Below are 12,098 nucleotides of genomic sequence, written 5' to 3' on the forward strand. Positions count from 1 at the left end.
TCTCTCCCTCCTTATTTTTCTTATGATACCCAATTCTCCACACAGATCATTTTCCCCACTAGGCTATAAATTCCTGGAGATCAGGGACCCCATAAAATTCATCTTGGGTTTCTCAGCACCTGGGGACAGTGTCTGGCATCTACCAGTGAGGTTTCAAATAACCTGTGTTGTGCAACCTGTCAGAGCACGAATGTCCCCAGGAGACTAGACAACGGCCCTCGGGGAAGTCCCCACAGCTGGCAAGTCTGGGACCTCACAGCCAGTTTCCTGCCGTTCGTTCCTTTCACAGAAGTACAGGAGCCATAAGGTTCATGGGACTTTTATTTTTACTGTTTATTTTTTGAAAGCCAACAAGGATGGGCAAATGCTCAGTCCCTTCTGGGCTGCATTCCTCTACCACCAGTCCCCACCCACCTCCCCCAGCCCACCCCCTACCTGCCAGCAGCTCAGATCACCTGGGTGAAAAATACCACTCTGTTGGCCAGCGTCCCTGTCAGCACCAGCTCCAGTGCCAGACCGCAAGATTGTCCGAGGAAAGGAAGGGCCATGATTCCCAGCAGGCCGTGGTTCAGCCCCTCCCTGGCATCCTTCACCCAGCTGGAGGGGCTCTCCTTCTCCTTTCCTGCCTTGTTGGAGGGGTGCTGTTCCCAGCCCTTCCTTTCCTCCCCAGATGGGATGCTCCTTCTCTCTGGGTAGGCCTGTCCTTATATCAGCACCAAATGATGCCCAGGTGGGCAGCCCTTGGGTACACCGTCCCCGCCTCACCTCTCCCTGCATCCTCCCCTTTTCCCGGTTGTCAGGGATTTTCCGTGTCTTCCGGTCTCAGAGGTATTGACCCTGAGGGTAAATCGGAGAAAGGAGGCCAAGGGGATTTCCGCAGCTCAGGGGCCATCATTCTGGAGTGTCAGGGGCGTTTATTCTTCACTGAGATGTCCCACTTGCCCTCCTGGAGGCAGATTCCTGCAGCCTGGGTTAGGTGCTCAGCTCTGGCCCCTCCAGTGGGATCCTTCCTGTGCACAGATCTGAGGAGTGCACCTGGCCACTCACCTGTCTTTTCTTCTGCAGCCAGCAGCTGGCTTGGGGCCCAAGACTCTGGTCTTCTGACTCCCCAGCCAGCTGCCTCTCTTCCTGGGATGTCCTGCCTCCCACCCCCACAAAAGTTGGATCACAGTGGCATGTCTGGGACCCCACAGCCAGTTTTCTGGCTGCAGAGCCTGGTCATTTTAGTCCTCTGTCCACTTGTGAATCTGCAGAAGTGGCAGGCGAAGCCCGCGGAGGTGCAAGGGGCAGCGGCTTCCCGGTCTCAGGAGTGCTGTGCCTCCCTCCTCGCCTCCTCCTCCCTTAGCTAAGATGCCTGTCCCCTTTCCCTCCTTTTCTCCTCCTCTCCCGCCTCCCCTCCTCTTCTTCCGCCTCCTCCCCTGCACCTGCCACTCCTCCTCCACCTTCTCCACGCGCCTCTCATCAGAAGGCTCAGTCCCTGCGCCCCCAGCAGCGTGGGGAAGGGGAGGGGAAGGTAGGCTCCTCGGCGTTCCCCCGCGGGCTGCAGCCAGGATCCCGGGCCTGGACGGCGGGCGTCAGACGCTGTGCGCTCCCAGGCTGAGCACCGAGAAGGCGGCGCGGTGCTTGCGCAGCAGCAGGCGGATCTTCTCATCGTCCGAGTCAGGGTCCAGCGGCTTGTTGTACTCGTCGTCCTCGTTCTCCGAGGGTGCGCGGTCCCCGCCTGCGCCCGCGCCCGCGCCGCCCGGGGCCCGGGGCGTGGAGGACGAGGGTTCCAGGGCGCTCTTCTTCCGCCACTTGGTCCTGCGGTTCTGGAACCACACCTGCGATGAGAAAGACTGTGAAGGGCACAGGGCCACAGCGCGCACGGGACGCGGGAACAGCCACCCTGCTACAGCTAAACAAATGGTTCAACAACCAAGTGACTGTCACATTCACGTTTCTTTTGGGGAAGGACAATAAAATTTAAAAACGTGAGCGCAAGAGCCCTCCCCTCCCCTCCCTCAACTCCCCCGTGTTGCCGCCGCCGCCGCCTCCTCCTCCTCCTCCTCCTCCTCCTCCTCCTCCTCCTCCTCCTTTTCCTCTTCCTCTTCTTCCGCCTGGGTTCTAGGTGGAAGATGCGGAGTGCGGGGGTGGAAGGCTCAGCCCTGGTACTCGTTGGAAGGTGCTTATGAGCAGTCCCTCCTCTGGGCTTCATAGACCCTCACCCTACTTCATAAATAATTGTTCCCCTGGTTAGAAAAGTAACGTTGGTCCATTCCTTGGGATAGTTGAAGAGTGCAGGAATGCACCTCAGAAGCAGAAAGACGTGCAGGGGAGTCTGCCTCTTCCCCCCAGCTCTCGCCCCAGGGCAGTTGAGCGGCTGATGAGGAGGGCTTAGCGGGTGGGAGCTCGGAGGCCCCAGGGCCCTGAGCAAAGCCCAGACCCAGGTGCCAGCTGCCCGTGCTGCATCCTTAGGCCCGTCGCCGAGTCACTGAGCCAGCAGTTCCTGCACAGTTCCGAGCTTTCTTGAGCTTCGGTGCCCCGACTCAAAGTCCCAAGAGAGATCTAGCATCAAAATGGGGAAAGTTGCCCCCAGACTCTGAGGCGGTAGAAACAGGTTTCCCCAGGTCTATTTAGGGGACATTTGGGGCCCCTGCGTGTGGAGTGGGAGAGCCTGGGTTCACCTTCCCTAGCCCTGGCATGGGCGACAAGGCTCCATGCCCCTGATAGCCCATCCGATCCTGCTTAGTAGGAGAAGGCTTTGTCTTCATCTTAAAGATTGGTAAACTGAGGTCAGCTCCTTTTGCTCCAGGCATCAAGCATGAATCTGGGCCAGAGGCTGCCGACAGTGCTTGGAATTTTTGGCCAAATACGGGGGGAGAGGGAAAGCCTGAGGTTGGAGTCCCCCCACATCTGGGGTTGAATCCCAGCTCTGCCAGCTCTCCCAGCTCTCTGAGGCGGGAGACACTGATCTTCATCTGCGAAATGGGTAATAATACCGTCTCCCCGGCTTGCTGAGATGATGAAATGAGGTGCCGCACATAAGGCTCTGAGAATGGGGCTCAGTGGATGATTGCCTTTTCCTGGCTATGGTTAATTATCACAGGCTCCAGGGTTAGGCAGGCACTGCCCAGACACCAGTACAGCTGTGCTCTGGGGGGCTGCGTTGTGTGGCCACCTCTCTCCAGCGAAGTGCCGTCCTGTCCAGCAGGCTCCTCCCTGCAGGGCAGGCGCCACCTCTCGCACAGACTTACCTTGACCTGCGATTCAGTCATGCCCAGGGAGTATGCCAGCCGCGCCCTCTCAGGGCCAGCCAAGTACTTGGTCTGCTCAAAGGTTTTCTCCAGGGCAAAGATCTGGTGCCCCGTGAAGGTGGGCCGGGTGTGCTTCTTCTTGTGTATGCTGTCACTTAGGGGATCTGGGGCTGGCAGGAGGAAGGAAGTGTGGGGTTAGTAGAGTAAGTGGGGACCCTGAGGCTAGGCACCACTGTCAGGGCAACAACCATGCCTGTCCTCTCCTTCCTGCACAGGTTGCCAGGACACCAAGATTCCTTTCCCCTGACCAGCATTCTTGATATTGGAGAACAGTGACTGTGACCTCTGCCCTGCCTGGGTGGACAGGGCTCCAAGAGGGCAGCTATCCTAGGGTAAGGGGACTGAGGGGCAGCAGAGCCTCATGCCTCTCTGTCTAAATTTCTCAATACTCGCTGATGTTGCCTTCTTCTGAGGGGCAACAGGAGTTCCTTCTCTGTCCCAGGGATGTCCCTTCAGGTCACCCTTCTCCTATAATTAGGGACCGGGGCCTGTGAATTCCCTCCACCCCTGGCTTCTGCCAACTTCCTTGCTCTTGAGACCCTACTTCCCAGGTCTCCAGGAAACCAGGGAGGGGGAACCCCAAGCCCCAAGCTGCTACTTCCCCATGTCACCAGGCCTGGAAGTTATGTGGCCTAAACCACCCTGGAGAGCCTGGAACAGAGGCCAGAGACCTCCAGCCTGGCCAGGGCAGCCGGCTTGAGAAGGAGTCGTGGAAAGTGGGCTCAGGGGAGTCAGAATTCCCATGTGTCAGGCCTTGTTCTGTGCAGTCTGACAGCTCAAGTTACAGGTGAGGAAACTGAGGCACAGAGAGAGGAAGGGCCCTCCTGAGAGATCATCTTCAAGTCTGTCTGCCTTTGCCTTCATTAGCCACTGACTTTCTTGGCTATGTCCCTGTGTGTGTACCTGCATTCAGGACTGAAGAGGTAGTGTGTGGGATGTGGACAGGGGAGGGGGAGATGGAGGGAAGAGAGAGCCAGCTGAGGCTTAAAGCGCCCCCGAAGCCAAGCCTAAAACAGGATCCGAGAGAGGAGGCCTTCACCTCAAGGGGCACAGGGATGGGTGGCAGCCCATGGAGGGGTGGCTGTCAGGCAGTGTGCCTGGCAAGGCAGAGTAGCAAATGGGGGGACAGATGTGCTTTTGGGGATTCCTAGGTTGGCCCCAAGCCCCTATTGGCGTGGGGGAGCCCAGAGATGAGACAGAAGTGGAGGCCCCTGCCTGACGTGGGCAGGGCTTCAGTGGCACAGGGAAGGTTCCAAAAACTCTCACCTCCCTGCCTCCCAGCGGAGCCTCACCTGCCCGGGCACGCCCTGCCACCTCCTCCAGTAACCCTGAATGGCATCACAGGCCCACCCTCTGAAAACCTTGGCTGAGGGATGGGTGGGCTGAGAAGAGGCCCCCTGCTTCCCCACAGCCAGGACCAAATTCAGCTGGGCTCAGCAGCAACTCCCGGAGACAGGCTACTTGGTGCGGCTGCTGTTGCTAGAAACCAGAGGATGTGGTGGGCATCAGTCCCCTGGCTCAAAGGCTGGACCTGGATGGGGTCAGGGTGTGTTCTGCACCCCTGAGTGATGCCAGGGCTGTCTGGGAAGGTAAGCTGGCATGTCTTCCTCACAGGGTAGCATTTGCCTGCTTTGGGTGAAGAAGTGGATGCATGCACCCTGGGCTGCAGAAGCGAGCTGGGCTGCCTGCTGGACCCTGCAGGTGTGGGCTATGGGGCCTTCTCTAGATCTGGAACTGCCGGGGGCCCTAGGAGGGCAGCTAAGGGGGCAGCAGGTGAGGGGGGGTGGCTCAGACACCTGTGTCCAAGCACTGCTGGATGGGAAGGAAGAGCGGGTGGAACTCAGCCTGCACTGAGCTGAGGCCACGAGTCCAGGGATTAATGGTGGCTAGGGGAGAAGGCAGTGGTGTGGGGTGCCCGGGAGGAGGCCCCTCCTCGTTCTCTGCCCCTCGGGGCCTGGTGGGTGCGGGTAAGTGGCTGGGGAGGCCCCGTACTCACTGTTGCTGCACTGCCGACTGCCCCGCCAGTCCTGGCCGGTGTCCGCCCAGCAGTTCCGGGTCCGGGTGGGGTACTCGTTTCCAGCCTTGGAAAAATTTCCTACCTGGGGGCTGTAGTAGACCCCCTGCGAGCTGAGCCCCCCGAAGCCTGCCACGTGGGAGTAGCCGGAGAGGAGGCTGCTGTTCGGTGCAGCCACGGGCCTGCTCAGGATGTCCGTGATCCCGTGGGGGGTCCCCGCGGCCAGCTGGGGGCCCAGCCCCGTGGGGCTGAGCTTGTAGAAGGAGTTCTGCACTGAGTACTGGCACACAGGGGCCTTCATCTCCGGAAACTGAGCCAGCGGCGTGTTGTTCAGCAGGAAGGTCCCCTGCAGGTTGGACTCCATGATCTCCCAGTCAGGACAGGGAAGGCTTCTCCAGGCCCCTAAAACCCAAGAGCCCACACTCTAGCCCCAAATCTCATGGCAGGCCTGGAGGGTCAGGACCAACTCTGAGCCCCTGACTGCCTCCCACCTAAGGCCTCGGCCAGGCCCTGGCCCAGGCACCGGCACCCGGTCAGCTGCTCGGAAGTCAGGTGCTCGGGGCAGGTGGGAGGCCTCCCCGGGGCTCCTGGCCTCTCTCCTTGCCCTGGCTGGACTGGGTGGCCCCCTACGCCTCAGCTCAGACCCCCTTTCTGCCTCTGAGTCTGGGGACCCTACATGAGAAGTTTTAAGTTCAGAGAAGGAACATTTCCCTGATAAAGATACGGCCCATTAGAATACAGGCCCGAGACTGGCTGAGCCGCCGGAGCCGCGCCACCATTGGTCGGGGCACACACGGGCCTCACATTGGCTTTTCCTAGACAAATTGCACTTTGAAAGATTGACTGTAAAATCAGCCAGGGTGTGTGTGTGTGTGTGTGTGTGTGTGTGTGTGTGCGCGCGTGCGTGCGCGTGTGTGTGAGAAAGACAGAGAGCGAATTAGCTCTAGAAGCCCTGCTCATCGCCAGAGGGTCCATCTGCTCCCCGCAAGTCTAGCATCTAGGAAAAGGTGAATGTCTTGGGGGCCCCGGGAGGCTCCCAAGCAGCTGTTTCCCTGGGGGAGATGAGGCTGAACTCCGAGGCCACTGTCCGGGAGCTGCCCCGGCCCCTTTATGTGCAGATGTCCAAGCTCCACAGGAGAACACAGGCTCTTCCTTCCGTTCCTCATGGGGGGATGGGGTAAGTGGCTTAAGATTGGGTAAGTGTGGGGATGGGGTAAGAGGCCGAGTGGCATTGCTTTCTGGGGGATGCAAGTCCCTGTGGCTGGCTTGAGAGCCTAGGGTGGGAGCCTGCTGGGCAGAGGGCAGGGTGGGGCATGGGCAGCCCTGACAGTGCCGGGGTGTGCCTCCTCCAGCTGCAGGAGGCTGAAAAGAGGGCCACCCTGCGTGCCTGTTCTTGCCTCCACCTCTAGTCGGCCTTCCCTGACCTCCCTATCAGAATCTCTTCCTCATTTGTGCCTCGGCTGGAGCAATGGCCATGCTCTGTCTGGTGTGGTGCCCAGTTTTGAAATCCCTGATGGCTGAGAGGGTGGTGGAGCCCCGTGCCAGGCACTCTGTCAGAGCTCAGTTAGTAGTTGATGCACGGGACTGGGCTGAATCACAGAGCATGCATATGCTTTTTTTTTTTTCCTTGAATAAATTTTTATAATGTACAAGGCTTTATTGAGGGAAACTCTCATTTTACAAACAGGGAAACCAAGGTATAGAGGAGTTGGAGCCCACGTTCCAGGTATATGGGTGATTTCTGGACTGGGCAGGATTCTTCCCTGCAGTTTTTCTCTAAAAATGGAAACTAGCATGCCACTGGCCTGAACATGTAAAATGCCAGGAAAGATTGTGACTGCCAGACAGACGGACTTCTGCTCATCTCTGTGCCTGGTGGCCCCAGAGCCCTTCCTGACCAGGCATGAGCTCTGCAGAGCTTGATCTCTCACTTCCCAGAGGCCGCCCTGGTAGGTGGGAGACGAGAGGCACTGCTTCACTGAGCTTCTCCTGGGTTTCCAGACCATCTTGGTTTTCAGTGGGGAGCAGAGGACCCCAGGGCTCAGGGCGAGCTTCCTTCTCACGCAGAAGCTGACCCTCTGTAGCAAAAGGATTTAGGTTATGCAAGAAAGACCTCACAAAGGGTGTGGAATGATTCTCTACAAATTTGGTTTAAAGGGAAAAGAGCTATGTCTTCGTCTGAGATGGCTTTGCCCCCAGGCTGAGTGCCACAGCCATCTGATAGACCTGGTTCTGGTTCTCGGCGTCACCACCCAATCCCACCCAGGCAACTGTGATTCTGAAACTGCGTTTTGAAAAGCCCCCTGGGTGCTGCAGATGACCTGCTGCGAATGCCCACTGGCCTGGACGGCCTCTCCGATTCCAGGAGAGAGGCTTGGAGCAGGGTGGGACTGGGGTGCTCCAGGGGCCTTGGGATTGTGACTCCATCACCCCCTCATGATGGGGAATTTATGTGGCAGGAAAGCCACAGCCAATGATTTGATTCTTTTTTTTTTTTTTTTTGAGACGGAGTCTCGCTCTGTCGCCCAGGCTGGAGTGCAGTGGCCGGATCTCAGCTCACCGCAAGCTCCGCCTCCCGGGTTCGGGCCATTCTCCTGTCTCAGCCTCCTGAGTAGCTGGGACTACAGGCGCCCGCCACCTTGCCCGGCTAGTTTTTTGTATTTTTTAGTAGAGACGGGGTTTCACCGTGTTAGCCAGGATGGTCTCTATCTCCTGACCTAGTGATCCGCCCGTCTCGGCCTCCCAAAGTGCTGGGATTACAGATGCCAAGCCTGACAAAGGCATTGGTGTCTGGCACCCCTAGGATGAGAAACTGAAGAGACTTTAGCAACCACCTAACCCATTCTTCCATTAGACAGATGAGGAAACTGAGGTCAGCTTGGTGACCAGCCTTGCAGGAAGTGTTAGCGACTAGTTAGAAACAGGGCAATTTTTTCCCTACAGCAAGAAAAAGTTCTTGAACTTTGAATGGCATTGAGTACTGGGGCCAGATGCCTTCCTAGGAAATGCTGGGGAGCACCCTCAGTGCATGCCAGCTGGGGGCCTGGCCAAGAATCTTGGTGAGTTGTGGTGCCCCCTCCCCCGACCCCCAGCTTCTCCCCATCCCATGGGAGCCATCAGGTGGAATAGAAATCTACTCTGCCACCTCTCTGGAGGCCTCTCCCAGGTCAGGGGTCCTGATTAAGGGATTGTCCAGGCTTCTGGGAGGACTGCGCATTGGCAGGCTCTCTGGGACCTGAGCCCCACCCATAGATTCCTTCACATCCCAACCCAGGCTTTAGGCTGGCCTCAGCACCCCTTACCCCCTAAAGACGAGCGGGAAGGAGAGATAGAGCCCTGTGCCATTAGTCCATTTCTTTATTAATTTTGACATTGGTTCGGCTGGTGTAGGGAGAATGGTCTATACATCAGAGTGGGGTAGGGGATTCTCTCCCATAACAGAGCATGTGGGAGAGTCAAGAAAAGATCCATTTTCATAACAATTAAAAAAATCAAGGTAATTTCAAAACTTCTAAAAAGCGTCTAATGTGCAGACTGCAGCATTCTCTAGGCATCGTGTGGAGACCCCAAACTCCTCCCCTAACGGCTCCTACTAGCAGCCGGAGCGTGCAGCCATGCCAGCCGGAGCAGAGGTGCCAAAGCGGAGCCTGGAGCCGCGGGGCCCGCGGGGGCGCTAAGGGGGCTACTGGGTTGGCTGCAGCGGCGACCTGGGAGAGGAAGGTGCAGGATCGAGGCGGGGGAGGCGAGCCCTGCGCCCAGCTTCCTTGGGCCGTCATCGAATCGGTCCCAGCCGCGCTGCGCGACCGCCCTGCCGTGGCCCCCGGGATGGGGGGAAGAATGGGGGCGCCTCTGCGCCCTGGAGGCCGGGCCAGGGTGGCTTCTGGCGGCGACGGCAGCCGTCCAGGCTCGCCCTGCAGCTCTTCAGAGGCAGCCTCGGGGAAACTGAGGCCCGGAGCTAGAGCTTCCTCTCCCTGCCCGCCCCTCTAAGGAAGCAAAAGCAGCCCCGCCCCCGGCAGACAAGGTGCCTCGGCCGCCCCGGGGCCTGCTCGGCCCTGGGTGCATCGGAGCGGACTTGTGGGGGAGGCAGGGCCCCTCTCCGCTCACAGGCCCCGCGGCCAGGGGGCCTCTGACGTGGAGGGGGCTTCTGTGCTACTTGGAAGGTTTAAGTGTGTCCCGAGGACACTCCCGCAGAGCGGCGGGGCGGACGGGGCCAGGCCGTCCACACCGCGGCTCCGGGGTCGAGAGGAGCCAGCCCTGTCTCTCTCTCCTGGCCCTGGGGACGCCCGCTGCGAGGGCGGGCAGGGATTGTGCTGATTGGGGCCTCCCTGGGCCGGAGGCTCTAGTGGAACTTAAGGCTCCTCCCTGATGGCACCGAGGCGAGGAACTGCCAGCTGTCTGTCTCCTTTCTGCCCTGACCCAGAGCCTGGCCCCGGCCTCTTGGCGTCCAGGCTCTCTGCCACCAACTCTGCTACCACTGGTCATGCGATCCAGGGAGCTCCCTGGCTGGCCTCTCCAAGAGGCCACAGGGGCTGGGCAGAGGGGAGGCACCGAGGCAGACAGGGAACAGCCTCGAGCCTGGCACCTGCACCCAGGGCCCCCAGCCTGCAGGCTGCCTGGACTTAGAGCACCAAGTTCACTCTGGGAGACCTTGGGTGGTCCTGACTTCTAAGAACTGGCAGATAAACATTCACTAGCCCTATTCCTTTCCTTCCTCTTTCACTGAAAGGCAGGCCACAGCTCCTTCTCCTGAAGCCACAGAAGTCCTCAGGAGCTGTGCTGTCAGGCTCTGTACATACTGCTAAATGTTTCTATTGGTTTGCATAGTATTTATTGTTTTTCATATACACAAGGCTGATTACTGTACAGTTTACACTTTGAACACGGACTATGATATAGTGCTTGAAGATATAGAAAATCTCTTCTCTATGGACATGCTGGTGCAATCCTGGGTCAGCCACCGGCCCGTCCCCCGACTGAGAGAGAAGACCCTTTCAGATGGGGTCCTGGCTCCCTTTGAGCCCTACAGGTAAGCCTGGGAGTCCTCGCCTCAGATTCTTAAGTCCCTAACACAAGGAACCCCGAATGCACTCTCAAGGTAATGATTTTCCGTTGGAAGATGACTTGTACTGAAATTGGCAGAGAGAGAGAGAGAGAGACAACATAAAAAATTCCAGTTTATCCACAGCAGAGTCTATACAGCTTCAGAAGTCACAGTAAAATCTGTGTGTAGATTCAGTGGAGGCGAGTGGTGTGTGTGTGTGTGTGTGTGTGTGTGTGTGTGTGTGTGTGTCCTGAATGTCATGTAGAGCGATCTGGCAGGAGCGTCACCAGGGAGTGGAGGGGGTGTCACAAGTGGAATGGAGGTGTGTAGGTTGGGTTGGGGAGGGTGGGCAGATGAGGACATGGCTTAAGATTAAGGTGGCTAAACTGATTTCATGCCTAGTTTTCTTTCTTTCTTTCTTTCTTTTTTTTCTTTCCAGGAAGCCCACATGGATTTCTGACAGATGAGGTCGGGAAAAAGTACCCTGTACAAAGTCAAAACAACTAAAAAAAAAACCCCAAAAACCAAAACCCATCCCCAGCCACAAAAAGCCCTCATTCACTTTTGCGTTCACACGCTCTCCCGCGCCTGTTTTCTATCCCTCTCTCTCCCCGCTTCTTGCTCCTTTTGTGTCCTGGTTCCGACAGATCAGCTGTCATTGCAAGAGGCAGGATTGAAGCCTGGAGGTCATGCGTCTACAGTCAGTCATTCATGCGAAGAGGGGACTAGTGGGAGTCCCTTACAGAGGTCATGCCGTCAGCCCAGAGGAACATGTGCACCGCTGCGGTGGCCCTCAGGTCCAGCTCTCCTCCTGTGTGCATGGCAGAGTGTGTGGGGTTCAGGGGTTGGGTGTCGAGGTGTGATCCTGGGAGACACAAAGAGAGAAGCGGTCACTTAGAATGCAAAAGGGCAACGTCCAGCAAAAACCCTACACACAGAGTTTTGTGCTGGCAGCTCAGGCCGAATCTGACTCAGGAAAAACAGTCTCCCCAGGCAAGGCGACGTGCAGAGGGTGCTGCTCTTGCAGGCCCAACCTCCTGAGATGCTGCCCTCCTTCTCTTGCTCCTTATGCAGAGGCTGTTCCTCAGAGCCGCCACATAGGCCTCATGAATTCCTTCTGAGTGCTCGAGCGCTCCAGGATGCCTCACTGTATGGGCCAAGGACAGTGCTGTGCTCCATGTCCTGGGAGAGGAGCAGAGGCCCCTGTGCCTATGTGGTCACCTGGGGAGACATCCCCCCAGCAGATCCTTGTACTTAGGAAGGGCCATTTTTCTTGAGCCAGGGCTTGTGCCAAGAAGGGGCTAGGTGAGGCTAGGTGACACCTTCACTTTCTCAGTTCAGCTCTGCCAACATGCACTGATGTCTGCCATGCGCCAGCCTTGGGGACCCAGGGATGGTGCAGACAGGCTCCCTGGCTTTGGGAGCTCATGCTTCAAGGGTGACAGCTCCCCTTCAGCTCTGGTCCACAGCTCTTCCTGACTGCTGCCTCTGGCTGCTCTCCCCATTCCCCTCAGATGGACAAGATCTCTGAAAAGCAGATGCATCCTCCTCTCCTCCTCCTGTATTGAGTCCTAGTCTGGAGAAGAGCAGATTTGCTGGAGGAGCTAAGCCTACATTCTTCAGCCTGGGATTCGCAGTGAGAAAACTCTCCTGTTCCCATGGGGCCTCCAGCCTCCAACCTGGGGTGAAAACTCCATGTTTTCAAGACCAGCCACTCATGTTCTATCTGCAGGGACCCTGGGACCACTGG

General features: G+C 57.8%; 2 protein-coding genes across 30 annotated transcripts in view; both read right to left on the minus strand.

The window, feature by feature from the left end:
- Positions 1-303: 303 nt before the first annotated feature.
- NKX6-3 (NK6 homeobox 3) lies at positions 304-5,995 on the minus strand. Its single transcript, XM_005563171.4, has 3 exons — positions 5,290-5,995; positions 3,234-3,403; positions 304-1,820 (listed from the first exon to the last, which is right to left on the minus strand). The coding sequence occupies exons 1-3, from the start codon at positions 5,669-5,671 to the stop codon at positions 1,575-1,577; spliced, it is 798 nt and encodes a 265-aa protein (XP_005563228.1). The 5' UTR covers positions 5,672-5,995; the 3' UTR covers positions 304-1,574.
- Positions 5,996-8,646: 2,651 nt separating this feature from the next.
- The window catches only part of ANK1 (ankyrin 1), a 246,513-nt gene continuing 243,061 nt past the window's right edge, over positions 8,647-12,098 (minus strand). For all 29 annotated transcript variants that reach the window (XM_065519140.1, XM_073998714.1, XM_005563189.4 and 26 more), the window contains one exon: positions 8,647-11,213. Coding sequence is in view for 11 of the 29 variants with exons in the window: in XM_005563189.4 (XP_005563246.2) it covers positions 11,187-11,213 (27 nt within the window). In the remaining 18 variants the exon portion in view is untranslated. The remainder of the gene's footprint in view (positions 11,214-12,098) is intronic.

Source organism: Macaca fascicularis, chromosome 8 (genome assembly GCF_037993035.2).
Source record: "Macaca fascicularis isolate 582-1 chromosome 8, T2T-MFA8v1.1".
Taxonomy (NCBI): domain Eukaryota; kingdom Metazoa; phylum Chordata; class Mammalia; order Primates; family Cercopithecidae; genus Macaca; species Macaca fascicularis.